Source organism: Geotrypetes seraphini, chromosome 4 (genome assembly GCF_902459505.1).
Source record: "Geotrypetes seraphini chromosome 4, aGeoSer1.1, whole genome shotgun sequence".
Lineage (NCBI taxonomy): Eukaryota > Metazoa > Chordata > Amphibia > Gymnophiona > Dermophiidae > Geotrypetes > Geotrypetes seraphini.
Window position 1 is genome coordinate 97,556,945 of NC_047087.1, and position 26,804 is coordinate 97,583,748.

Genomic DNA, 26,804 nt, shown 5'->3' on the forward strand with positions numbered 1-26,804 from the left:
GGCTGTGGGCACACATGCATGGCACCCGAGGTATGAATAAGAGTCCTGCAGTGTGTTGCAGAAAACTTGCAATCAAGATACAAACAGCCTTTAATTTTGCCAAATAGAGAGCAGGTTTATGCTTGTACATCTCAAGAAAAAGGACAGCATGTGAGTTACACCAGCTAATCTGCATTACCATTTTACATTTTCAAAAACAGATACAGGAATCATCATCAACAGTTTGGGTTGGTGTATAACTTCTTAAATGGGGGAGAGAGAAAAAAGAGTTGCATATATTGCTGAAACCCTTCGGCAGCATGTTTTCCCTCTCTCATATGGGTTTGAGCATGATTCTGTCCTCATCTCTCTTACACTCCTACCTCGGAGTCTAGGTAAGGACAGGAATAAATGCACACAAGCTATTACCAGAGGTTTCCCAACTGCATCCATCTGGTCCTTTGTGCGTCTCAGTAGAAGGCTCATCGTAAGGATAATCAGCCTCTCTCCACCTTTTTTGGTACAGTTATCAACTTGGCTCTTCCACACCCTGAAGTTATCAAAAGGAGAGCAGCGCAGAAACCTGCAACAAGAGTGTTAGGTTACAAAGATAAGAAGACTCACCACTGCCAAACTTATTCTAGATTAGTGTTTCTCAACACGTACCCTTAGGGGTACGCAGGCCGCTTGTTGGGGGTATGTGGCCTGGCCGCCGCAGAGGATATTCTCTGCCCATCAGTAGTAGCCGCTGCCACCGAGGATCCCTGCCTGAGTTCGCTGGGGCAGAGGGAGCGAGTGTGGCTCCAACAAGTAACTGGGTAGGCTTCAGAAATGGCAGGGGGAGGCGGGTGGTCAGGCAGGAAGGGAGGTATCCCTAGCAGTGGCTTCAGTGGGGGGTGGGCGGGCAGACAGGGATCCCTGGTTACAACTTAATTTTGGGACTAAGGCTGGAAGGCAGGGAGGGGGGGCACGAACTCCACACAGAAGGGAGGGAGGAAGGGGGAACTAACCCATTCTTAGCTTTGAGGAGGACAGGCTAGAAATCAAAATAAATTAACTAGGGAAATAGGAGGGAGGGAATAGAAAGGGAGAATTGTTGGGCATGAGTGTGTGAGTAAGAGAGGGTGCACATGGGGAAAGGAAGAAAGGAAAATTGGGCACAGAGAGAGAGGAGTGAGGTAGAGGTACATAGGGAATAGAAGGATGAGGGGAGAAATGTTGGATATGGTGGTGAAGAGGGATCAGAGGGACAGATTGAAGGGGAAAAGGAAAATTGGGCATAGAAAGAGAGAGGAGTGAGGTAGAGGTGTATAGGGAATAGAAGGATGAGGGGGAGAAATGTTGGATACGGTGGTGGAGAGGGATCAGAGGGACAGATTGAAGGGGATGAAAGGGGAAGGAATGTTGGACATTGTGATGGAGGGAGGAATGTGGCATGGTGCTGGAGCTTTAACAACACACCGAAAACACTTGGTTTCACAGGATATCAGCGGCCAACGATCGGAGCTCCATGTCTAAGCTCCCATCTTTGGATCAGTGATGTCACTTCCTACCCTTCCATAAATTTGTGGTATATTAAATAAAGTTGACCTTTGAAAGCATATTTATTTCCCTGTTATGTGCTAAGGATCTATTTGCATTATGTTCTGACCAAATAGGTTGTCTTTGTTTTGATTCCTACATATTACACATATTGGTAACTTACAGATAAGTTATCTATATTTCCAGGAAAAGTCAGTGATACCACAATGTTCCATGACAGCATATAAATCAATTGTTTCCTCCAGAATTGTTGATGTGCTGTCTTAGAAAACTTTGAAATGGCTACACTGTTTGGATTAATTTTCAATCAGTTTTGGGACTATTGCAAACCTCAACTGTATTCCATCTCTCCACACTGAAGACACTATACTTTGACTTCCAGGTGACAAGTGTCTGTTTTAGTTCTGATATCAGAGAGTTCAGACCTGGCTAATCACAGAGACTGTTTCCAGAGTTCAGGCATGGTCTGCACACATCACTGATAACAGAAACTCTACTACTTACTTATCTGTATCTAATTATCTTAGGGTTCGCACTTATGTCAGACATAAAACTAGTTTAAGTCCGATGGCCTAAATGTGGTAGTGATGTGCTGTAAGCTTCCTGTGTGTGTGAGTCCCACCTGTATCCAATCATACATATGCCATTGCCTCCTTGCCAATACATGCTCTGAAAAATAACTGCTATTTTGTAAACATGCACCTAAGTGAAATATTAGCATATATGGGTGTATATGGTAGTATTTTAAACATTTACAGGCTCGCAAATTTGGCACGTGCACAATTTGCTCATGTAACTTAATTAACAAGGCATTAAAATTAATTGGTTATAAATTTATGCATGTAAATTTAGACATGGGATCCGTGCTTAAAATTTACACAAGGTGCCAAGAAGGAGGCACGGAAATGGGAGGGTCATGGGTGGATTGGGGACATGCCTCAAAGTTACATGTGTAATTATAGAATAAGGGGCATCCATGCTAGAGACCAGAAGTCTTTGAGCATGCGCAAATGCTCAAAGCCAGTCCAGCCCAGCCCAGACCAGAAGAAGGAGGATCTACGATGCACCGCTCAGCCCAGGCTGCGCCAGAAGAGGGAGGATCTTCGGGCACCGGCACTGGTGCCAAGTCGGGTAAAGGAAGTGTCATTGACTGCTCGGGGGGGGGGGGGGGGGAAGTAGGATCGCAGTGGAGGGGGGAGCAATGCGAGTGGGGGGAGGATGCCGGTTCGCAGGGGGCGGGAAGCCGGATCGCAGGGAGGGGTTTGGAACAGCGTCAGATTCCTCAAGGTGGGGGGAGAATGGAGCAGCGCCGGTAGCCTCGGGGGAAGGGGGGAGGAGGTGGAACCAATCAAAGCAATTTCACTTACTTCCTATGGGGAAACTTGCTTTGATATACAAGTGTTTTGGTTTAAGAGCATACTTCTGGAACGAATTTTGCTCTTAAACCAAGGTACCATTATATATGTGTCATCAATGATGACTCAGGGAGGCAGGGACTGTAAAGGCGATGATGGTCCCAGTGACAACACTGAACAAAATTGGTTGTAGGGTCTGAGCACTTTACACAATAAAGAAATAAATAAATTATCTATTTATTGATGAATTTAAATTATTTAGATCTGTGATATTAGGTTGTGATTATTTATACATCACAGAATATTTGCATCTATTTCCCTAGTAGTTGAGCATACAAGTGTATACAAACACATATTTTTATAACAGCCATTTCTGTGCATAAAACATATTTTGCAAGTGGAATTTTTATTTACAGAATTGTGCAATGACTGGGACTCCTAGCCAACCTAGGGAGCAAAAAAGTGACCTGGGGTCCAAATCCCTGAACATGGTATTGGTAAGCACCATCACCAATGGCCTCAAGAGCCCCACTCTGCTCTTACTTCAACAGCGAATACATGTCCAGCAGGTTGTTCTGGATGGGGGTCCCAGTCACAGCCCAGCGAGCACAGGCTCTCAGCTTACACACCGCTAGCGAGGTATGTGTTTTTGGATTCTTAATGGTATGAGCTTCATCCAGTATAATTCGGTGCCAGGCTATACGAAGCAAAGGAGAATATGGCAAACATGATCCATCCTGCAGAGAACAGAAGACAAGACTGGACTCTCAAATATTATAAAATGCTCTATTGTACACCCCCTCCCCCAAAGGCTTTGGCATAATTAAGATGCAATTTTCAAACTGCTTACACTGTTTCAAAGACCACAGGTACTTCATAGCTGTGCCAATTCTCACTTTGATAAAAGTGTTGCTTCTGTCTCTATAATAGCCACCAAATTTTGTCCCTTCCTACACTACAACCTATTCCTTGCACATTTTCCACTGAACCATCTCTCTCCCCTACAGTCTAGTCAAAATTATGTTGTACATCTACCAAATGTCACTACTCCAGGTCACTTCGTTGTCTGATAAAACAGACAGGAAACCAGTTCAAACTTGCCTTACTGACTTACAAGTGCATTCACTCTTCAGCTCTTCAGCATTTCTCCTCTCTTATCTCCCTACATCTTCCTCAGGAACTCCACCCATCAGGTAAGTCATTTCTGTGTCCTTCTCCTCCACTTCTAAACTTCAGACCCTGTGTTTCCGCCCATCTTGAAGCACTATACACCTGGAATAAACTTCCTGAGTTGGAACATTATGCTCTCTCTTTGGCCCTATTCAAAGCTAGACTAAGAGTCAGATTCTATAAGCAGTGCCTAAATCAGCAGCCACCTACAAAAACAGTTGTCAATCACACTTAGGCGCCATTTAAAGAATCAGCTGCATTACAGATGCCCAAGTTCTTTAGTGATTCACGCCTAATGGCACCTACTCCATTCTATCCCCTAACCACGTCCACTTAGGCGTAAGGTTTTGTTTAAGTTTGCTTGTATCTGTTACAAATCAATTTTTGGCTTGTCACTTGGATACCTTGGCTCCCATTTTTCTTTGAATCACCCAAATAAGGTTTAATCAGCAGCCGGTTTGTTTGTTTACATTTCCTTCTGTTAAATTATGTTGTTACAAAAGATTTCTTGAGAGAGCTCCCTTTTCAAATTGCCAAATTGAATGGTTGGTTCGGTAAAATTATGTTAGGATACTCTTATTGTCTTGATTTTAGAAAATTATTGAAGACCCAACTATTTGAAAAATTTGTATCCAAAGTGGGTTTCTCATTTAAAAATTTTGTACTTCCGTTATGTAATGTATCACCTTATAAATTGTATTTTTACTGTACAATTGGTTCTTATTTGTTGTAAATCGCTCAAAACCATTCTTTTAAATTGCACTTTTTTAAAATTATATTTGTCACTGTAGGAATAATTATTTATTGTACATTGTTTAGAATTTTACTTTCCTTTTAAATTGTACTCTTCACTGTATGACTAGTGTTTATTTGTTGTAAACTGCCTAGAACCATTTTTGGTTAGGCGGTATATAAAAAATAAAATTATTATTATTATTATTAGGCATCCTGCTGTAGACTCGATCACAGTGCCTACACTGTAGATGCTGCCCAGCTCCTACTTTTTTTTTTTTAATGAGTTTTTAATCGCCCAACTAACTTCATCGTCAGAAATCTCCTCATTCAAATGTTTCAGCGCCTCCTGGCCAATAACCAGCAGATTCAAACTCTCCAAATAGACAGAGTCCGCCAAGCCCTCCTCCTGTGGTCCAGCATAAAGATGTTCATAATAAGAGCGAAAAATGTCACAAATGTTGACATCCACACTAGTTTCCATTCCATTCAAATCTCTAATCCTCGCCACTCTATAATAATAATAATAACTTTATTTTTGTATACCGCCATACCCCGAAGAGTTCTAGGCGGTTCACATCAATTAAACAGAGTTACAAGTGGTTTTCATCAATTGAGCGGGGTTACAAAATATCAAATTGATGAAAGTTGCCGGGGGGGGGGTGAGGAAGAAGAGTAGAGGGGGGAGGGGGTTATTTAGTTAGGAGGGGCATTAGGATCCTGGTCTTGGAAGAGGCGGATTTTGAGTAGTTTTCTAAAGCCGAGGTAGTTGGGGGCCTTGAGGGCCATTTGGGATAACCATGGGTTTAGCTTGGTGGCTTGGAAGGCGAAGGTTTTGTCGAGGAATTTTTTTAGAGTGGCAAAGTTTTAGGGGGGGGTAGGTGAAGAGTTGGATTCTGCGGGAGTCCTTGATGCTGTGATTCAGGGCGAAGTGAGGGATGATGTAGCTTGGGGATAAGCCAAATACAGTTTTATAGCAGAAGCAGGCAAATTTGAATAGGACTCTGGATTCTAATGGTAGCCAATGGAGTTTGTGGTAGAAAGGGGTGATGTGTTCCCATTTTTTCAGGCCGAATATGAGGCGGACAGCGGTGTTCTGGATCATTTTGAGTCTCCTGATGGTTTTTTTTTGTGGAGCTCAAGTAAATGATATTGCAGTAGTCCAGTATGCTAAGGATAGAGGATTGTACTAGCAGGCGGAATGAAGTGTCATCAAAGTATTTTTTTATGGTGCGGAGTTTTCCTACCTTTTGTTGACTGGTTATTTTTCAAATCTTAATGATCCAGCCTTTTCTGTTTCATTGGATGCTGAGAAAGCTTTTGACAGAGTGGAATGGACCTTCATGTATCAGGCAATGGAGTGGTTTGGTATAGGATCCGGTTTATACAAATAATAAAAGCATTGTATAGCTCCCCTGCTGCTAGATTGTATATTAATAATACTTTTTCAAAACGATTTATTCTGCAGAGGGGGGTTAGACAAGAATGCCCATTATCTCCTTTGCTCTTTGATATCGTTTTGGAACCCTTGTTGTTAGCTATAGAACAAGTGAAGGAGATACAGGGTATTCCGCATTCAGATAGAGAATATAAATTATCTGCATATGCGGATGATATTTTACTTTATTTGAGAAATCCGGAAATAACCATTCCACACTTGCTTGAATTGATTGAGAAATTTGGAAAATTTTCAGGATATAAAATTAATTGGAATAAATCAGAAGTTCTTCCACTCAATGTACATTGTACAAAAAGCTTATTTGATTCATTTTCTTTTATCTGGAAGGAGGGTTTAAAATACTTAGGAATTTGGATTGCAAAAACAGTGGATGATACTATGAAAGTTAATGAAAAAAAATTTATTGCAGAAGGTGACAGAAATGTGTGAGCAATGGAATCCTTTACATATATCTTGGTGGAGGAGAGTACAAACTGTTAAAATGATGATTTTACCTGTAGTTTGTTACCAAATGGGCATGATACCAATTTTTTTTCAGGGTTCTTTTTATAAAAAATTGGATAGGATTTTAACAAAATTTATTTGGCTCGGTAAAGTCCCTAGAATTGCTATAGTATCTTTGCAAAGAACAACTGCGGAGGGAGGGGTAAATTTTCCAAATTTTTATAGGTACCATCAAGCCTATATTCTGCGTCAAGGTATGTATTGGATCCTCCCAGAGCCCATTGAAAATATACCAGATTGGTTCTGGTTAGAATGGAGACTCATGTTTCCTTTACGTCTGAGTCATGTTATCAGTATTCAAATGCCAAGGTTATATAAGGTAACACAATAAACTCCTAAACGTTGCCAAACGGTACTTATAACGATACAAAAAAGGCAAAAATGTCAAAAAGGGACTCTATGAGAGTGTATGTCAGCCAATCACCTCTACCCAACCATACAACACTAACAATCAAATCAATTAAGGAGTAGGGGCGCTCTCAGTGTGAGGTTTTTAGCGACAGGAGAACAAACTCCAGCGCTTCCACTTACAAAGACGAAGGTGAATCACCCCCGCCTGCACACCATCATCGGGTGCCCCTTTGTGTGCAAAATCAAATGTGCTGAATCCGTATCAATAAATAACTCACAAACTGTGAACTGTAGAAAGGGTGAACTACTGAACACGCACTCTCATAGAGTCCTCCCCAGCCTAATCCCCAAGATGCATAGTAAAACCACAGCCAACTTAGCTTTAGAACAAGCCAGATGATAATGAAATCAATCAGAAATGAAGGAGACTAAAATATTTCATTATCATCTGGCTCGTTCTAAAGCTAAGTTGGCTGTGGTTTTACAATGCATCTTGGGGATTAGGCTGGGGAGGACTCTATGAGAGTGCGTGTTCAGTAGTTCACCCTTTCTACAGTTCACAGTTTGTGAGTTATTTATTGATACGGATTCAGCACATTTGATTTTGCACACAAAGGGGCGCCCGATGAAGGTGTGCAGGCGGGGGTGATTCACCTTCGTCTTTGTAAGTGGAAGCGCTGGAGTTTGTTCTCCCGTCGCTAAAAACCTCACACTGAGAGCGCCCCTACTCCTTAATTGATTTGATTGTTAGTGTTGTATGGTTGGGTAGAGGTGATTGGCTGACATACACTCTCATAGAGTCCCTTTTTGACATTTTTGCCTTTTTTGTATCTTTATAAGGTTATATAAGGAACACAAAATATTTGTTGATACCTGGAAAACTTTAAGGTATATAAGTAATCTAACTCCTATTCCAATAAATAAATCGACTCAAACAATTTGGCTAAACCCAAAGATCAAGGTTGGCGGTTTTAAAATTATCTGGAAACATTGGATGATTGCTGGAATTCGTACTTTAGAGGATGTAATGAATAAAGGTAAACTGCTTGAGTTTTCACAATTGCAAAATAAATTTGGTTTAAATAAATCACAATATTTCAGAGGGTTGCAATTGAAGCAGGCCATTCAGGTGGGGTTCCCTGAATGGAAAAACCTTAATAATTATCATAGTATGGAATTTTTATGTTTTCAGATAGATTCCATGGGTCACCAGGCCGCAATGTGGTATAAATTGATATCTGGATTTGTAAATTTTTTTTTAAAAATGGTCTAAGAGACATTTGGAGCATTGAGATTAAGCATCAGATTAATGCATCTCAATGGCCACGACTTTGGTCTTGGAGGTTAAGGTGTACAATATCAGCATCTATGAGACAAACATGTTTTTTTCTTTTACATAGAGCCTTTTGGACCCCTGTTCGTTTACATAGAATTGATAGCTCTAAGTCTAATAGATGCTGGCACTGTCATCTAGAAGCGGGGACATTAGATCATCTTTTATTTTATTGTCCATTCATATTACTATTTTGGAAATCAATTTGGCCTCACATAAATAGGATGTTGGAAAATCCGGTAGCCTTGACATATGATACGATTTTGTTTGGTACTGCAATGAGAACTCGGAGTCAAATCTCGTCAAATAATAACAAACTTTTATTTATATTGACTGGAGTAGCAGTTCAACAAATAACATACAATTGGAAGAATTATGACAGATTAAATTACAACTTTTGGTGGAATTCAGTTTGCCATATATATAAGATGGAGCGTACATTTGCAACACAAAAAGGATATATCGATAAGTTTAAGAAGATTTGGGGACCATTAACAGATTTTTGTAATGATTGATATAATTTTTCCCATAATAAGATACTTGATAAAGGAGGGGGGGTAGGTTTATTCTCTTTATCATAAAATATAAATAAATTATCATAATAGTTGTTATATTGTGTGCAACTAACAAAATAAGGAGAGGGAAAGGGATTCATAATTGAATAATAGTTGATAAAATTATTAAATTTTATATGATATCTAAAATTATAGTAAGGATTATATAAGATATGTTGTATGTACAAAATGTTATGGAGATATCAAGTGTATATTTAATGTAATTGTATGAATCTTTATGACACACTTGTTGTTATATGAAAAAATTAATAAAAAATGTTAAACCATTTTTCAAATCTTGTTGGTCCAAGGCTCTGGTTGTCTTCTGATAACTTGCTTGCCAGGGTCTCCTTCTTTCTTCTTTCTGCATGCTAACCATCCATCTGCCATCTTTGTCCTCCCCTTCCATTTCCCTTCCCTCCCCCGGATGTCTGGCATCTTTCCTTTTTTTGTCTCCCTCCACAGATCCACCTTTTCTTAACTACCCTTTCATCCAGCATCTCTCCTTCCTTCCCCACTACCACAGGGTCCACCATCTCTCCCTTTCTTTTCCCAACTACCTTCCTATCCAGTATCTCTATCCCCCCCTCCACACCATCCCTTGTGTCCAATTTCTCTCCCTTTCTGTTCCTTCCCTCCCTAAAACCCACTGTCCATCATCTCTCTCCCTCTCCTCTATTTTCAGACCCATTATTTCTTCCCACCCAAAGTCCAGCATGTGCATGTCTCTTTGAACCCCCCTTCCCTCTGTGTACTTCTATACCAGGACCCCCATCCCCTGAAGACCTGCCCCCCTTTAAAGGTCTGCATCCCACCCCTGAAGGCCTGCCCCCCCCCCTTGAAGGCCTGCACCCCCCACGAAGGCCTGTCCTCCCCCTTGAAGGCCTGTCCCCCCCCTTGAAGGCCTGCCTGCCTGTCCCCCTAGAAGGCCTGTCCCCCCCTTGAAGGCCTGCCTGCCTGACCCCCTTGAAGGCCGGCCAGCCTGCCTGTCCCCCTTGAAGGCCTGTCCCTCTTGAAGGCCCGCCTGCTCGCCCAACCCCGAAGGACCGCTTGCCTCCCCTGATGGACCGCTCACCCCCCCGAAGGACCGCTTGCCCCCCCCCCACTACCTTGAAGGACCGCTTATCCCCCTGGCCTTCCCGCACCATTTACCTAGAGAAGCAGCCTGCAGCAAGATCGCGATGCCAGCGATCTTTGCGCTGCTTCGGCGCTGTTTCCTCTGCCGCGGTCCCACCCCTCCTCTGAATTCAGGAACGCCTAAAAACACATCTGTTCCTGAAGTATCTAGACACCTGACCCGTACATCTCTTTCCCCTCAATATCGGTTCTCCTGCCCTATCAACCACTCACTCTCACATCTTTAAGTTCATTCAATTTGTACCTTCTTTTATTCTTTTGTAAACCACATAGAACTTCACGGTACTGCGGTATATAAACTGTTATTATTATTATTATTTTTCATGCATTAGGGCAGGATTACTTTCTGCGATCTTTGCTCTTACCCCTGACCAAGCCCCAGAAATAATACTGACTTTTCTGAACACATGGAATGGCACTTCTGCCTCCTAAAAGCTAATGGAGCAGCCACTGTGCTCCTTTCTATTCCATCCCCAATTGTTAGCTTAATAGCAGGTATTTTCTCACACAGATCCAGTTCTATCCCACAGATTATATGAAGGAAAACCCCTCAGTTTGTCCCTGAGGTAGCAGAAGATTAAGTGACTTGCCCAAGTTCACAAGGAGTGGTGAACCTGGATTCCTTGGTTCTCAGCCTGCTGCACTCCTCCACTCCACACTTCTAGGGGATTAATGCCCTGTAGTACAGTTAACCTGACTGCATGGAATTTAACAACATTATTCTATTCAGCTTTAGTCACTATCAAAAATGCAGTTAAGATGTACCAAAATGTTTGGGTGTCAAAGAGCTATTGAAAGTCACTGACCTCTCCCAGATCTCTGGCAGGGCTTTTACCTTCTCCTTTCTGCACTGGAATCTCCATGGCAGCAAGCTTATAAGTTGTCACAACGATGTCATATCCTGAAAGACTGCGAAATCCAAAACACCCTAGTTAGAAGTCAATCTGTTTGTCCTGTTACAAAGCACAGCATGCCAGGGCTCCCTATTCTAACCTTGGGGAACCTTGCTCTCTTCACCTCTTCAAAATCTATACAGTTCTGGCACAGAACCCACTATTCGAGGCAGACAAGTGAATAGAAGTGCCCAAAGATAAAATGTTCATGGGAAAGAGCAGCAGTGTTCTGCTTCTGTGCTGGATGGTATCTTCGTTTGTAGTACTATTTACTGCCTTTGATTCCCAAAGTTAAGAGCTGACCATAAGCATGCTGTATTGGTCTGTACTGCTCTCTTGCTTGCCTACTCAGCATGAGCATAAAAGGCACTTACAGCTGGGAATCCTTCTCTCTGTTAGGTCCATGGTACAGATAAACTCTCAGCTTGCCATGTTCAACTCGTTTATCAATCTCCTTCTTCCACTGATGGATCAAGGAAGCTGGGCAGATGACCAAAGTGGCATTAGAGATGATGAAAGAAGAGTCTATGAAGAAATGAAATTTAGCACAGATCAATTCATTGAGTTGGTGATTTATTTATTTAATCATTTATATACCACATATCCTAAGCGGTTTACATTCAAGTACTTTATCATATTTCCCTATCTGTCCCGGTGGGCTCAAACTATCTAGTGATGAATTTTCTTTCTACGAAATTTGTGCGTGACTTCTTCTTTTTTTTATACTTTTACTAGACCTAAGGGCCCAACGGGAAATAATTTCATAAATTTGGATTTTTATTCCAGAAATTTAATTTGAGTAGCAGTGTTCTGGCCCCAGCACTCCACAATTACTCTTCCTCTAAAAAAACAAAAAAAAAAAACCCTCCACAAAAGATATACTTTATTCGAGTAAGATATACTCGTCACATTTTTAGATCTTTTTATCTTTATAAAGTGTTTTGTAAATAATCAGTTTTGTAATTGGAAGTTTGCACAAATAAAGTTGATAACTCCCTGTTTTAAATAGTCTTCTATGCAACACTTATCCACATATGTCCAATTCATTTGTACAAAATATGTGCAGTTTAACAAGGCATTCTAATTTCTGCTTTGAAAGGCTAAACATCAGGGGCCAGCAAAAGATCAGAGTAATTTGAATTGAGTGAAGACATGCACATCATAGGGTATGTCTACAGAGGGGTGCCTATTCTATGCTAAGAAAGCACATATACAGTATGACCAGAATGCATGCACTTGAATGCCAATATTCTAGCTATGCTCTATTCTATAGAATGATACCTAAAAGCAATGACAGAGTTTGAGGGTATACAGGGTGTACAATTAAACACATAGGACTAGATTTAGTAAATGGTGCTAAAAAATGGGTGTGGAAAAAGATCAGTACTATTCTATACAGGGTACAAGACTTATGCCTGCTGAAACACAGTACACTTCTCCCTCCGTATTCGCGGTGGAACATAGCTGCGAATATGGAAAAACCGCAAATAACTGTTTATATGTTATTCGCAGTTTTTTTGTAACAGCCGGCGTTTTTGCTATTGTAACCGCAAATAACTAGAGACTCTGCAGCTGAAGGTACCTGGGAGTGTGCCAGATGCTGCGTACATGAGCAATCTCTCTCTCTCGATCTCGCTGGTTGGGCTGGCTGGGCTTCGTGCAGGCTCTGCTTCTTCTCCATGTCGCAATGAAAGGGAGTGGAGCGGGGGCCTGCGTGAAGGACGCATCAGTTTTCAAAGCGCTCAGCACTTGCGTTTCCTGCACTGTCTTCTGAGTTGTTATGTCGCCCTGTGGATTGTGTGGGGCTGCTCTCCTCAGAGCTTCGCAGATTCGCCATCACACAGGTGTTTCTGTCAGGCGAGCCCTCCAAAAGGCACTGTTTTTACTTTAATTGCTCTCTGTGATGTAACTCAGATTTTGCATGTGAAACGAACTGTAGTGGCCCAAGGCAGAAGCACTCGTTTGTTTTCATTTTTATTTGAATCAGGAGTAGCAAGGCAAAATGTATTATACAGGATGGTTCTTTTACTTGAAGGTTGATCACCTGCATCTCGGTTTCAAACGTAGTTTGGATTCAGAGTTGATTGATTGAGGGGGGGCGGAGTTTGCATGAGAAAAATCGCGAATAAGTGAAACCGCAAGTGCAGAAACCGTGAATACGGAGGGAGAAGTGTATAAATATTGGTCCCCAAACTGGGCCCACTGAGGCAGTATTCAGTTAATTGAGCATATAATTTCTCTGAATGCCTCTGACACACCCCTGGCAACATCCCCTTTTCAGATATGCACTATGAAAGTTAGGTGCTGAGCTGTATAGAATAGCATGCAACCAAAAGTGGATCTTATTAACTTTCAAAAACATATACAGTGTTATTTGGCATGATGATGAGGAAAAAAAGTCAAATATCATCAGAAAACAAGGAGAAATTAGGTTCTTACCTGCTAATTTACTTTCTTTTAGCTTCTCCAGACCAGTAGAGGTTAACTTTACGAATGGGTATATATCTAATCATGACCAGCAGGTGGAGACTGAAAACAAAACTTTGGGACAGTATATCCTAGCCCCTCCTCTCTATTTCCCTCAGTCTGCCGAATAGCCAAGCAGAACCAAGAACTGGAAAACAACAGAGAGAAAAAACAATACTCCGAAAGGAGTAACAAGTAACAAACCCAAAATGCTGTTGGAAAATGCAGAAGAGAAATTCCCGAAGGAAGAATGTCCCCACAGCTCGCCAGCTAAGCCAGCCGAGCCACAGCCGCTGTTCTTCAATTCTCCCCGGCCCTAGAAAAATACTAGAACCCGCAGCAAAAACCAAAAACTGCCCGCGCAACAGCCCCAACAACAACAACAACAGACAGGGTGGGGACCTCTACTGGTCTGGAGAAGCTAAAAGAAAGTAAATTAGCAGGTAAGAACCTAATTTCTCCTTCTTTAGCACTCTCCAGACCAGTAGAGGTTAACTTTACGAATGGGACGTACCAAAGCAGTCCCTCTCACGGGCGGGACCCCCGAAGGGCCGATACCAGTACACGCTCACCGAACACCGCGTCCCGACGCGCCTGCACATCAACCCGATAATGACGGACAAAGGAATGCAAGGAGGACCAAACCGCAGCCTTACAAATATCCACAGGGGGCACGAGCGACGACTCAGCCCAAGAAGCCGCCTGACCCCGTGTGGAATGAGCCTTGAGAAACTCCGGAACCGGCTGCTGTTTCAGAAGATAAGCGGAAGCAATCGTCTCCTTGATCCAGCGCGCAATAGTAGCCTTAGAAGCGCCAGCTCCCCGACGAGAACCCGCCAGGAGGACAAAGAGATGATCGGACTTCCGGAATTCCTGGGTCCGCTGCACATAAGAGCGAAGGACCCGACCGACATCCAACTTGCGCAGCTGCCGTTGCTCAGAAGAGCCCTCCCGACTACCCAAGACCGGGAGAACCACCGATTGATTGACATGAAAAGGAGAAACAACCTTAGGCAGAAAGGAAGGAACAGGCCGCAAGACGACCCGTTCCCTAGAAAACTCCAAGAAGGGAGTCCTACAAGAGAAAGCCTGCAGCTCAGAAACACGCCTAGCCGAAGTAATGGCCACCAAAAAGACCGCCTTCAAAGTAAGGTCCTTCAAAGAACAGTCGTCCAAGGGCTCGAAAGGCGGACGCACCAAAACAGAGAGAACCAGATTAAGATCCCAAGAGGGAACCGAGGGCCGAAGGGGAGGCCTAAGCAACTTGGCCGCCCGCAAAAACCGAATCACATCAGGAAGCGCCGATAAACGCTGACCTGACACCAACCCTCGAAAAGCCGACAGGGCCGCAAGCTGAACCCGGAGAGAAGACCAAGCCAGGCCTCTATCCAGGCCATCCTGCAAAAACTCCAGAATGGAAGGCAGAGAAGCGCGAAAAGAGGTCACTCCCCGCGCCCGACACCATTCCTCAAAGAGACGCCAAACCCGCACATAAGCCCGAGAGGTAGAAAGCCTCCGGGACCCCAACAGTGTAGAAATCACCTTGTCTGAATATCCCTTCTTGCTAAGGCGACCCCTTTCAAGAGCCATGCCGTAAGACAGAAGGGAGACGGGTCGAACATGGAAATGGGACCCTGCCTCAGAAGGTCGTCCGAGAGAGGCAGAGGAAGAGGATCCGCTACCAGGTGCCTCACCAGATCCGCATACCACGGACGGCGAGGCCAATCCGGCGCCACCAGCACCACCAAACCCGGATGGTAAACAATGCGAAGAAGCACTCTGCCCACCAGCGGCCAAGGAGGGAACACATACAACAGCCCCTCCGTTGGCCACGGCTGGACCAGAGCATCCAGACCCTCGGCCAGACCGTCCCTGCGACGACTGAAGAAGCGGGGCACCTTGGCGTTGCCACCCGTGGCCATCAGGTCCATCAGGGGCTGCCCCCAAGCCTGCACTATCAACTGAAACGCCTCGGCGCCGAGACACCACTCTCCTGGATCTAGGAAGTGACGACTGAGGAAGTCTGCCTGAACGTTGTCTACTCCGGCTATATGAGAGGCCGAGAGGTCCAGCAGATGGGATTCCGCCCAAACCATGAGCAGAGCCGCCTCCTGCGCCACCCGAGTGCTCTTGGTGCCCCCCTGACGATTGACATAAGCCACCGCCGTGGCATTGTCCGACAGCACTCTGACTGACTTGCCCCGCAACAGGGAGTGGAAAGCCAACAGCGCCAGACGGACCGCTCTGGTCTCCAACACGTTGATCGACCAGGCGGCCTCCTCCGCGGACCAGGTGCCCTGAGCTGAGTGACCCAAACACTGAGCCCCCCAACCCAGGAGACTCGCATCCGTCAGGAGCACCGTCCACTGCGGGAGATCCAGACCCACCCCCTGAACTAGGTGAGGGGTCTGGAGCCACCAACGCAGACTGCAGCGCGCCAAGCCTCGTAGGGGAACCGGAACATCCATCCCGTGCCTCTGGGGAGACCACCTCCGGAGCAGAGCATACTGGAGAGGACGCATGTGGGCCCGCGCCCACCTCACCACGTCCAGGGACGCCGCCATCGACCCCAAGACCTGGAGGAAATCTCGCGCCCGAGGACACCGGGACGCCAAAAGCAGGCGAATCTGAGATTGCAATTTGCTCACCCGGCCCTCTGGGAGGAAGACCTTCCCCAAGGAGGTGTCGAACAGCACCCCTAGGTACTCCAGACGCTGAGCCGGGACCAACCGACTCTTGGCAAGGTTGACCACCCAGCCCAGCGACCGGAGAAACTCCACCACCCGAGCAGTAACCCGGGAACTTTCCTGCAACGACTTTGCCCGAATTAACCAGTCGTCCAGGTAGGGGTGTACCAGGATGCCCTCCGACCGCAAGGCTGCCGCGACGACCACCATCACCTTGGTGAACGTCCGCGGAGCCGTGGCCAGCCCAAAGGGAAGCGCACAGAACTGAAAGTGCCGACCCAAGATCGCAAAGCGCAGGAAACGCTGATGAGAGGCCCGAATGGGAACATGCAAGTAGGCCTCCGTCAGATCGAGAGAAGTGAGAAACTCCCCCGGCTGAACCGCCAGAATGACCGACCGCAGAGTTTCCATACGGAAAGAGGGAATCTTGAGAGCCCTGTTGACCCCTTTCAAATCGAGGATGGGCCGAAAAGTCCCCTCCTTCTTGGGCACCACAAAGTAAATGGAGTACCTGCCCGTGCCCCACTCTGGAGGGGGCACCGGAACAACTGCCCTGAGATCTATCAAGCGCTGAAGGGTCTGGCGAAAAGCCTGCGTCTTCACCGGAGTCTGACATGGAGAAGCGAGGAAAAAATCCGGCAGAGAGCGGGCGAACTCCAGGGCATAACCGTCCCGCACCACCTCCAGGACCCACTGATCGGACGTGATCTCGGCCCATTTGGGGAAAAAATCTCGCAGCCGGGCCCCCACCGGAACCAAAGGGGGCGCCGGCAAGGCGTCATTGTGCAGGACGGGAAGCGGGGGAACCGGCGGAGGGATTCCCTGCCCCCCGACGGGCCCCCCGAAAGGGCTGCGTGCGCTGGAAGAACCGACCCCGGGAAAAACCCGGAGACTGGAAAGAAGCAGCCCCACGCCCCGGGCGATACTTGCGAAAATCCCGCAAACGCCCCCGGGCCGCACCCCCCCGAGACGCCGGGCGGGCACGGTCCTCCGGCAGACGGGGAACTTTCGAGTCCGACAGAGTCTGAATCAACTTATCCAAGTCCTCTCCAAACAAAAACGACCCCCGAAAGGGAAATTTAGTAAGCTTAGCTTTGGACGCAGCATCCGCCGCCCAAGCGCGCAGCCACAACACACGCCTTGCGGCCACGCCAAAAGCCATAGACTTAGCCGAGCTCCGCACCAAGTCATAGAGAGCATCTGAGAGGAATGAGGCCGCCATCTCAATCTTCGCAACCTCCTGATCCACCAGAGACCAGTCGTCAGACTCTCGATCCAAGACCCGCTCCGCCCACCGAAACACGGCGCGAGCGACCAGTCCCCCACAAATAGCCGCCTGGACCCCAAGGGCCGAGACCTGAAAATTTTGCTTAAGGAGGCCCTCCAATTTGCGCTCCTCAGGGTCTCGCAAGGCAGAACCGCCCTCAACAGGCACGGTATGCCGCTTGGAAATCGCCGAGACCACCGCATCCACGACCGGCGAAGCTAACGTAGCCCGATCCCCTTCAGGAATGGGATACAGGCGAGCCATGCTGCGCGCCAGCCGAAACGGCGTCTCCGGCGTTTTCCACTGCTCCAGAATAATATCCCGAATATCCTGATGCATAGGAAAAGAGCGGGAAACGGAACGGATCCCCCGCAACAGGGGGTCCCCCACACGCGGAGTCTCCGGCGGCGCGTCCTCAAAACGCAAGACCGAAGAAACCTGCTGAATAAGGTCAGGCAGCTCATCTTTCTGAAAAAGACGCACCACAGACGCCTCGTCACTGGAGAACGGGAAATCCGACAACCCGCCGCCAGCTTCCGTCCCCTCCAGAGAGTCCTGGAATTCCTCAGAAGGGTCCAGGTCCTCCCCCAAACCGACCCGATCCTCCGACCACAAATTCTCGTCCCACGACACCCGCGGACGCTTGGACAAGGTAGGCGGCGGAGGGGACGTCACGCCAGACGAAAGAGGCAAAGCCGCAGGAAGCGCGGAGGAAAAACCACCCCCCGAGACCCCCTGGGCGCAACCGGGACCCCCAGCCGCCTGAAAATAGGCTCTGCATAAAGAAAAGAAAAAATCAGGAGAAAACCCCCCCGAGGGTCCCAAGGGACTCCCTGCCACAGCAGGGGACCCAGCAGAACCTTGCCCCTGCATAGTCAAAACAGGGGGAAGGTCACCTGAGGTGGAAGACAAAATGGAGGGGCCAGACAGAGAAGATGGCGGTTTTCCCGCCAAAAAAGCTCCCTCCATAGCCTGAAGCGGCTGAGAAACCTGAATAGTCTCAGCCGCTAAAGCAGGCAAGCCGGCATCAGCTGTCAAAAAATCAGCTGAGAGGGAATCCTCTACAACCCGACCGTCGGCGGTCTGGGGATTCCCTCCGTGGGCGGACGGAGAAGACCGGGCTTCGCCACCGTTCCCTGCCGACTCGCGAGGCACCATCGGCGGGGAGCTCTGGGCGCCTGCAGCCGCTGCCGACGGAGCTCCTCCACCGCCCCGGCCTGAACACCGCTTGCACAGGCCGGCCGCGAGTGCCTCGCGTCTGGAGCACAATGAGCACTTTTTCCCTTTAGAAGTGCTCATTGCTCCATACGCGACCTAGCTGTAAAAAAGTGCCGGTTAGTTGAAAAAATACAGTAAAATACAGTTTTCTTAAAGGGATACAACCCTCCAGACCAGCACTACCTCAGGATTTTTTTTTTTTTTTTTTTTTTTTTTTTTTACAGAACAGACTCCACAGGCTCTCAAAGCAATAGTCTTGCTTGATTTAGGGGGCAAGGCTTATTGCTGAGGCTCCTCTAAAAAAATGTGGGGAGGTGGAGGAAGTGGGGGGAGGGACCCCGCTCGTGACCCGCCGGGTTTGACACCCCCGAGGTCGGACGAACCCCCAAACAGAGTCCGTCCAAGCTCCGTCCGGCTAAAAACAGGGACAAAAAACACCTTAAACAAATTCCAACAGCCCTACCAAGGGAGATGGGTACAGATCACTCAACACCTGCTGGAGACTGAAAGAAGACTGAGGGAAATAGAGAGGAGGGGCTAGGATATACTGTCCCAAAGTTTTGTTTTCAGTCTCCACCTGCTGGTCATGATTAGATATATACCCATTCGTAAAGTTAACCTCTACTGGTCTGGAGAGTGCTAAAGAACAAGCTTTTATTAGTTATGACAGGGGTTGCCATCCAACACATAACCAATAATTGGAAGAATCACAGTAACCTTAGTTATACATTTTGGTGGAATACATTATGTCATATATTTAAAATGGAACGAGCAATAGCAATACAAAGAGGGACATATACTAAATTTATAAAAATATGGGGGCCATTGACAAAATATTGTAGTGAATAGTCATCACTTCTTCTCTTCTTTTTCTTCTTTTGGCACACCAAAGGGGGGAGGGTGTTGGGTACAATTTTACATAATATGTTATAATATATTCTATAATATGTGTATATTCTGATTGAAAATATGATGAAGGTTGGGAGGTGGGGGGTAAACGTATCACTAGATTTTCGTTTAACATTTTTTAATTAATTTTTTCATATAACAACAAGTGTATCATAAAGATTCATACAATTACCTTAAGTATACACTTGATATCTCCATAACATACTGTACATACAACATATCTTATATAATCCTTACTACAATTTTAGATATCATGTAAAATTTAATAATTTTATCAACTATTATTCAATTATGAATCCCTTTCCCTCCCCTTATTTTGTTAATTGCACACAATATAACAACTATTATGATAATTATAATTTATTTATATTTTATGATAAAGAGATTAAACCTACCCCCCCTCCTTTATCAAGTATCTCATTATGGGAAAAAATGACTAGATTTTTATGTAGTAGATATCAAAGTGCTATTGTGTAATAACTTGTTGAAATATATTATTTTGTGCACTTATTGTCAAATTTGAAAATGAATAAAGAAGGAAAAAAAAAAACTTTCAAAAAAATAAAGATTTTTCATTTACTGTCATTGTTTTCCAGAGTCTTTTGTATCATGTGTGAGCATTGAAACCCTTTACATCTTTCTTGGTGGGGGAGATTACAAACTGTCAAGATGATGATTTTGCCTGTGGTTTGCTATCAAATGGGGATGTTGCCAGTCAGGGGTCCTTTTATAAGAAATTAAACAGAATTATCACTAACTTTATTTGGCTGGGTAAAACTGCTAGAATAGCTCTAGTATCTTTACAAAAACCAATTGCGGAGGGTGAGGTAAATTTCCCAAATTTTATCATGCAGCAGGGTATGTACTGGATCTTTCCTAAGCTCATGGAACATCTTCCTGATGGGCTGTACTTAGAGTGGCAACTTATGTCCCCATTACGGTTGTTTCATGTGTTGAGTATCAAGTTACCCAGATATGTTAAGGACAATAGTATTCTATTTGACACTTGGAAAACCTTGAAATTTATTAAAGAATTAACAGATATTCCAGTAGAGAAATCTACTTACAATCCTTATGATTAAACTCCAAGATTCAAATTGGCGAGTCTGAGATCTTCTGGAAGCACTGGATGCAGGCAAGTATACGTACACTAGATGATGTTTTATCAAATGGGAAAATGCTTGATTTTTCACGACTGCAACAATCTTTTTGCATTGCAAGTCTCAAATTTACAAGTGGTTGCAGTTGAAGCAGGCCATTCAGAAGGGGTTCCCTGATTGGCGTAATCTAAAATATCATTATAGTTGCAGGTCCCTGTGCTTCAAGGTGGATTCCTAGGGCATCAGGCCCTCAGTGGTATAAATCAATATCTGGTTATATGAATAAGAAACCAAAAACTAGTATTAGAGACATTTGGAGCATTGCGATAAAGCAGCAAATTTCTGCTACTCAATGGCCACGAATTTGGACTTGGAGGATGAGTTGTACAGCGTCAGCATCTATGAGACAAATATGGTTTTTCTTGTTACACAGAACTTTTTGGACCCCAGTTAGGTTACAAAAGTTAGATAGTTCTAAATCTAATAGATGCTGGCACTGTCATCTTGATATAGGGATACTGTATCATCCTTTGATACTCAATTTTTGGAAGTCGATATGGGGACAGATTAATGCTATACTTGAGTCATCAATTCCACTGACATATGAGGTAGTCATATGTGGGATGATATTACATCTGAAGCCCTCATTGGACAGATATAAATGTTGGCTTTTCCTTATTATAGCAATGCAATGCAAATGGATAGCAATGCAAATGGTTACTCGCAATTGGAAGAACTGGGATCGCCTTAGCTTTACTTTTTGGTGGGCAAATTTATGCTTAAGTTATAGGTATGAGAAGATGAATGCGGATATGCTGGGGCATACTAAGAGATTCAAGTTAATTTGGGGCCCATTGACATCTTTTGTGGATTCATTATAGTTGTCTTTTTCTTTATTTCTGTTGGTATAATATACACACATACACACACCCAGGGGGAGGGAGGGCAGGAGGGGGGTATTTCTTTTGTATGGTTCTATTCCCTTATGAAAATGTTGGTTGGGTGGGGTGGGGGGGGTTACTGTTGTATGGATACTGATTGATTATAAGTGCATATATGATTACTATTTTTTGTATAGATATTGTATTGCATTTTTATTAACTTTGAAAATTCAATAAAAGATTTTTAAAAAAAATCTTTCAAAAAAATAATAATAACCAGACAAATTTATTGGATTATTTAATTAATTTTGCACATTCAAAGATAAGCAACTTTGCATACTTTGCACACTTAAAGATTTATGGAAATGGTGGAAGATCAATGATTAAAATATGGTTGTCCTGGCTGAACAGCTATTCCAGCTGACTTGTATGTACTAGAAACCTATCTGAGATCCTTCCTCCTAAATCCTTGGGACTGATTCAATAAGTTTGCCTGATTATTATTATTTTTTTGAAAGTTAATAATTAAGATCCACTTTTGGTTCTATACTTTTATCTTGGAATGTGGTATCTTGATTTTTTTGGCTTTTCATTGTGTTCTAGAATAGCATGCAGCCAGATGTGCATATAAATCCTAATTGATGCCAATTATTGTTAGGTAAGGGCTTGTTAATCAATTAAATTGTACATACATCTTGGGTGTGCACCCATATTTAGGTTCACAACTTAGGATAACATATATAGAATCCAGAGGATAAAATATGAAAACCTAAATTTATACATGTGCTTGATCCATCAAGACACAAGCATTTAAACTACAGTTACCCCTCTCTACTGCACCAACACACACATTTCAGAGCATCATGTACCTTGTTTGGAGAGCCAGACTTTCTCTTTGTCCTTTTTTTCTTTCTTCTCTCTATGCTTCTGGGTCAGGATAAGTGCAATCATTGTCAGAGTCTTCCCCAGTCCCATGTCATCCGCTTGGGAAACACATACAAATTAAAGCAGAATTCACACAGCACCAAAGAGAGTATAAATCTTACCAGAAGCTGAGGAAAGTGAACTGGTGCAGGAATGCACTGCAGAAACTCACTAATTCTGTATAAATATCCTTACCCATGTTCCAACTCCATATCTCCTCTGCTAACTATTAGGACATTTGTAAGCATACAATCTTACATATGAACGTCCTAGGTCTCTCTTCAAGGAATTTGATTTGTACTCTGCTGACATGTATCATATTTATGTTATATGAATGTTCTACTGAGTTTTATGTTTACAGTATCAACACAGTGCATATGGGGCCCATTGATGTCGTTTGTAGAATTATTGTAGTTTTGAATTTTGTTGATATATCAAATGCACATCCAGGGGGAGAGGGGTTGATTTTTCTTTGAATTTAATCTTTTAATTTTTATTGAATGATGGGGTGGGTTGGGTTGGTTTGGGTTCTGAATAATTAAATATTTATATAGGTGCTTACTATTTCCTTATAAAAATGAAAAACATGTTATTTGCACTTTTTGAAGGATATGAATTTATTTCATTAATAACTATATATTAATTTTTTGATGGGAAGAAAATGTATTGAGCTATTTGTATATTGTAAGGATTTTAAGTGTTGTATAAAGTGTAAAATGAATTTTTCTTGTATTCACTTAATAAAGGTGTTAAAAATGAATAAAGATATAAAAAAAACAACAAAAAAACAACAATACAGTGCATTAATGTATAATTTGCCTATTTTCAAGTTTCTTATTGTGAAAAAGAGATTGTTCTTACCTTGTAAATATCTTTTCTAGTAGATAGGTGTGTCATTCTGGACAGTAGGGTATTCTCCCCATGCTCATGAGTCATGCAGAAGGAATTAATTCCATTCATTTCAGGTTTTCAACTCCTCCTCCTTCTTCAGAGGGTTTTGCTGCCCCCTTCTGTTTGTTCCAAAGCAGGCAATAGCCCTATATAGGAACACATAAGGAGGAATACCGGGAGACTCCCCAAATTACAAATCTGTTCTGCTCTGAAAGTATAACAAACATATTAAACATTTTAATTGAACAATCGAAACATCAAAATAACCATACCAATCAAAAACATTTATGGAGCTCAAACATTCCCCCGATGTGTTATAGCAATAGATTATTCTTCATACCCTTAAGGACTGACTGACATAAAAATCTCAAACTTTCTGATTGGGACAGTAGGCAGACGGAGTAAATACTGACAGATGTGTCATTCTGGAACCCTGCCCTATCTATTGGAAAAAATATTAGCAAGGTAAGAACCTAATCTCTTTTTCTAGTGCAACAGATGTGTGATTCTGGACAGTAGGGAGTTATAAAAGCAGTCACAGAAATCTAGGGTGGGACCTCTGTGCCTGCTCATAACACTAAAAAACCCAGACAGTATCCTCGCATGCTGTCACATCCACTCTGTAGAATTTGGAGAACTTATGCAGAGTGGACCAGATCACTGTCCTACAATCTCCACAGGCAAAATCACCCTAGCTTCCACACACGAAGAATCCATGCTTCTTGTTGAATGTGCTTTCAAGGAGACAAGTAATTTCTTGCCAGAGGCAATATATGCTGACAAGATGGCTATCTGTATCCATCTTGAAATGGTGGCATTAGACACCAGTCTATCGTGTCTAGCTTGATTGGTGAGCACAAATAGATGGTCTGAAAGTCAGAACTCATTGGTGACCTCTAGATAACATAGGAGGACACTCCTCATATTCAGCTTCCTCAGAATCCGGTTCTTTTTCTTTGACCCTGTGGTCTGGAACACAAGTAATCTTACTTCTTGACAGATATGAGAAGCCGGAAGACCTTTGGCGATAAGGACGGAACCATGCGCAAGGAAATTCCCACTTCCTTGATCTTGAGGAAGGCCTACCTGCACGACAGAGCCTGCAGCTCATAGACTCGCTGACATAATGGCCACAAGGAAAAACAGTCTTGACAGTTAAGATCCAACAAGGACGCTTCCTGAATGGACGCTTGTATGGAGCCTGACTGAGGTAATGCAAAACCATGTTAAGGTTCCACAATGGGAACGGTTGTCTTACTGGTGGTCTGAGTCTCAGTGTCCCTTTTAGGAATCTGGCTATGTCTGGATGAAAAGCCAGGGAAGCTTTGCATTCATGAGCACGAAAGGCTTACCACTTGGACTCTGAATGATGCCACTGCAAGGTATTTGTCAAGACCTGCTTGGAGGAAAGCTAGCACCAACATGATTGGAACATTCAATAGCTCCACCATCTCTTTAGTGCACGAGCATAGCGGAAATCATCGTAGGCTTCTTGGCCCTGAGGAGAATAGCAAGGACTACTTTGTGCTCTAACGCTCAAGAGCTATGCTGTAAGACTAAATTGATTCAGATCTTCTATGACTACTGGGCCCTGAGACAGAAGAACAGGATGTACCTGCAGTCAGAGACCCTTGTCCCTCTAAAGATGCACCAGGTCCAGGTACCACAGCATGTGTGGCCAATCCAGTGCTATGAGGACCACTCTCCCTGCTATTCTGTAAAAAATTTGCACTATCATGGGCTAGGAGGAAACATGTACAAGCGCTTGCTCTTTGGCCATGGCTGGCTAGGGCGTCCAGGCCTTTGCATTTCATCTGGGCTTGGATCTTCGACTAAAGAAGTGGTCCACCTTCTTTTTCTTCGCTATAGCCATCAGATCGAAAGTTGGTCAACCCCATCGAAGAACAATGGACTGGAACACTGCTGCAGACAATATCTATTCTCCTGGGTCTAAGGATGCCAGGGAAAAAAATGTGGGATGTGCTCTCACTGGGTTAGAACTCAGGATAGAACACCGAGTGGAAGGGGGCTGCTGGGAATCTAACTGTAATTCCTGCAGGGAGTCAGTAATGACTTGAACAGCTGATGTAGTAGAATCTTCCCCTTAGTCGAGGACCACTATTGCTTCCTGCGTACTTGCTCCTGTCTGCGAACCTATATCACCCAGCCGAGAAGAATTGCTCTGACAGCAAGAGCATACAGACTGATCCCTCACCTTTTGAGTCCTTGTCAGAAAGGTCCACAGGATCCTGGCCAGCCTCTGCCAATAACATTTATGTGCCCTGGGAGGCCAAGTCCCCTTGCTGTGGGAGTAGGATGTGGGTGTTCAAATGCCCACAACAAAAAGAAGGCACTGTGGAATTGATGTTCTGGATGTAAAAGTTTAGTAATACATAAAATAAACCCCAAAGAGGGCTAAAATGCAATAATCTCAAAACAGGCAATGCCATAAGTATAAAGTCAATAAACCAAAGACAGTATAAGGTGCGGATCCAACACGGTCCATATTTCGGCTATAAGAATATGAATACATATACACATACACACACACACATTCATGCATAAATATACAACACTAATGGTCTTTTGTTTCAGCAATGGGCTTCTCTCTCTTGCCATTTTTATATTGTGTGCCGATGGTATTGTGTTTTTGTTTTTCACATTGTTTTTGTTTCTCCACTGCTGCAATTAATTAATTTCCCCCTGTTTTACAAAACCGCGATAGCGGTTTTTAACTTAGGCCAGCGCGCTGAATGCTCCTTGCTGCTCCCAATGCTCACAGGAACTCTATTAGCGTCGGGAGCAGCGCACACTGGCCTGCGCTAAAAAAACACTATTGCGATAACTGCTGTGGATCATAGAAGACATACCTGTCCTCCTTATAAACCAATACACATTTACAGGGAAATCGTAGAACAAAAGTTGCCCCCATCTGGATGACCTGTGGTCTCAAAATAAGAAACTGTTTTCATCTTTTCTGGGTACAACGAGATAGATCTGGAAACATTCTGATAGTATTAGTCAAAAATGGAACATCTTTATATTTAAAAAACAACTTTAACATCCATTCTCTATCAGAATCAATAGCAAACTGTACCTACAATGTTGTGGAAGCCTGAACCTCAGTCTCCGACTTCTCAAGGAAATTAGTTAAGTCCAGACTATCAGCAGATAAATTCTGCTGGTTTGGACTTTAAGATATAACTCTCTTTGAAAGGTAATATATCTTAGAGAGAGGTGGATAAGAGATTTCTGGAACCTTCAAAATCTCATTCATATATCTTTTAAACATAACTAAAGCAGTTATTGGGTAAATTTTGGGAAAATTAATAATCTCCTGATGGAATTTTCCAATATTTCTTGTTTGAAATGTAAACTCACACTGTTTGTAACCCAAGTTAAAGCTTGCGCTTCCAAAGATTTCATCCAGACTTCCAAATCATCAGGCAAAT

The 26,804-nt window shown here is 43.9% G+C and overlaps 1 protein-coding gene across 2 annotated transcripts in view; it reads right to left on the minus strand.

The window, feature by feature from the left end:
- Window positions 1-26,804, minus strand: part of TTF2 (transcription termination factor 2) — a 124,909-nt gene that overhangs the window by 50,220 nt on the left and 47,885 nt on the right. For both annotated transcript variants that reach the window (XM_033943407.1, XM_033943408.1), the window contains exons 10-14: window positions 22,407-22,520; window positions 11,384-11,534; window positions 10,923-11,025; window positions 3,420-3,613; window positions 409-562 (exon numbers count right to left, since the gene is read on the minus strand). In XM_033943407.1, the coding sequence (XP_033799298.1) occupies window positions 409-562; window positions 3,420-3,613; window positions 10,923-11,025; window positions 11,384-11,534; window positions 22,407-22,520 (716 nt within the window). The remainder of the gene's footprint in view (window positions 1-408; window positions 563-3,419; window positions 3,614-10,922; window positions 11,026-11,383; window positions 11,535-22,406; window positions 22,521-26,804) is intronic.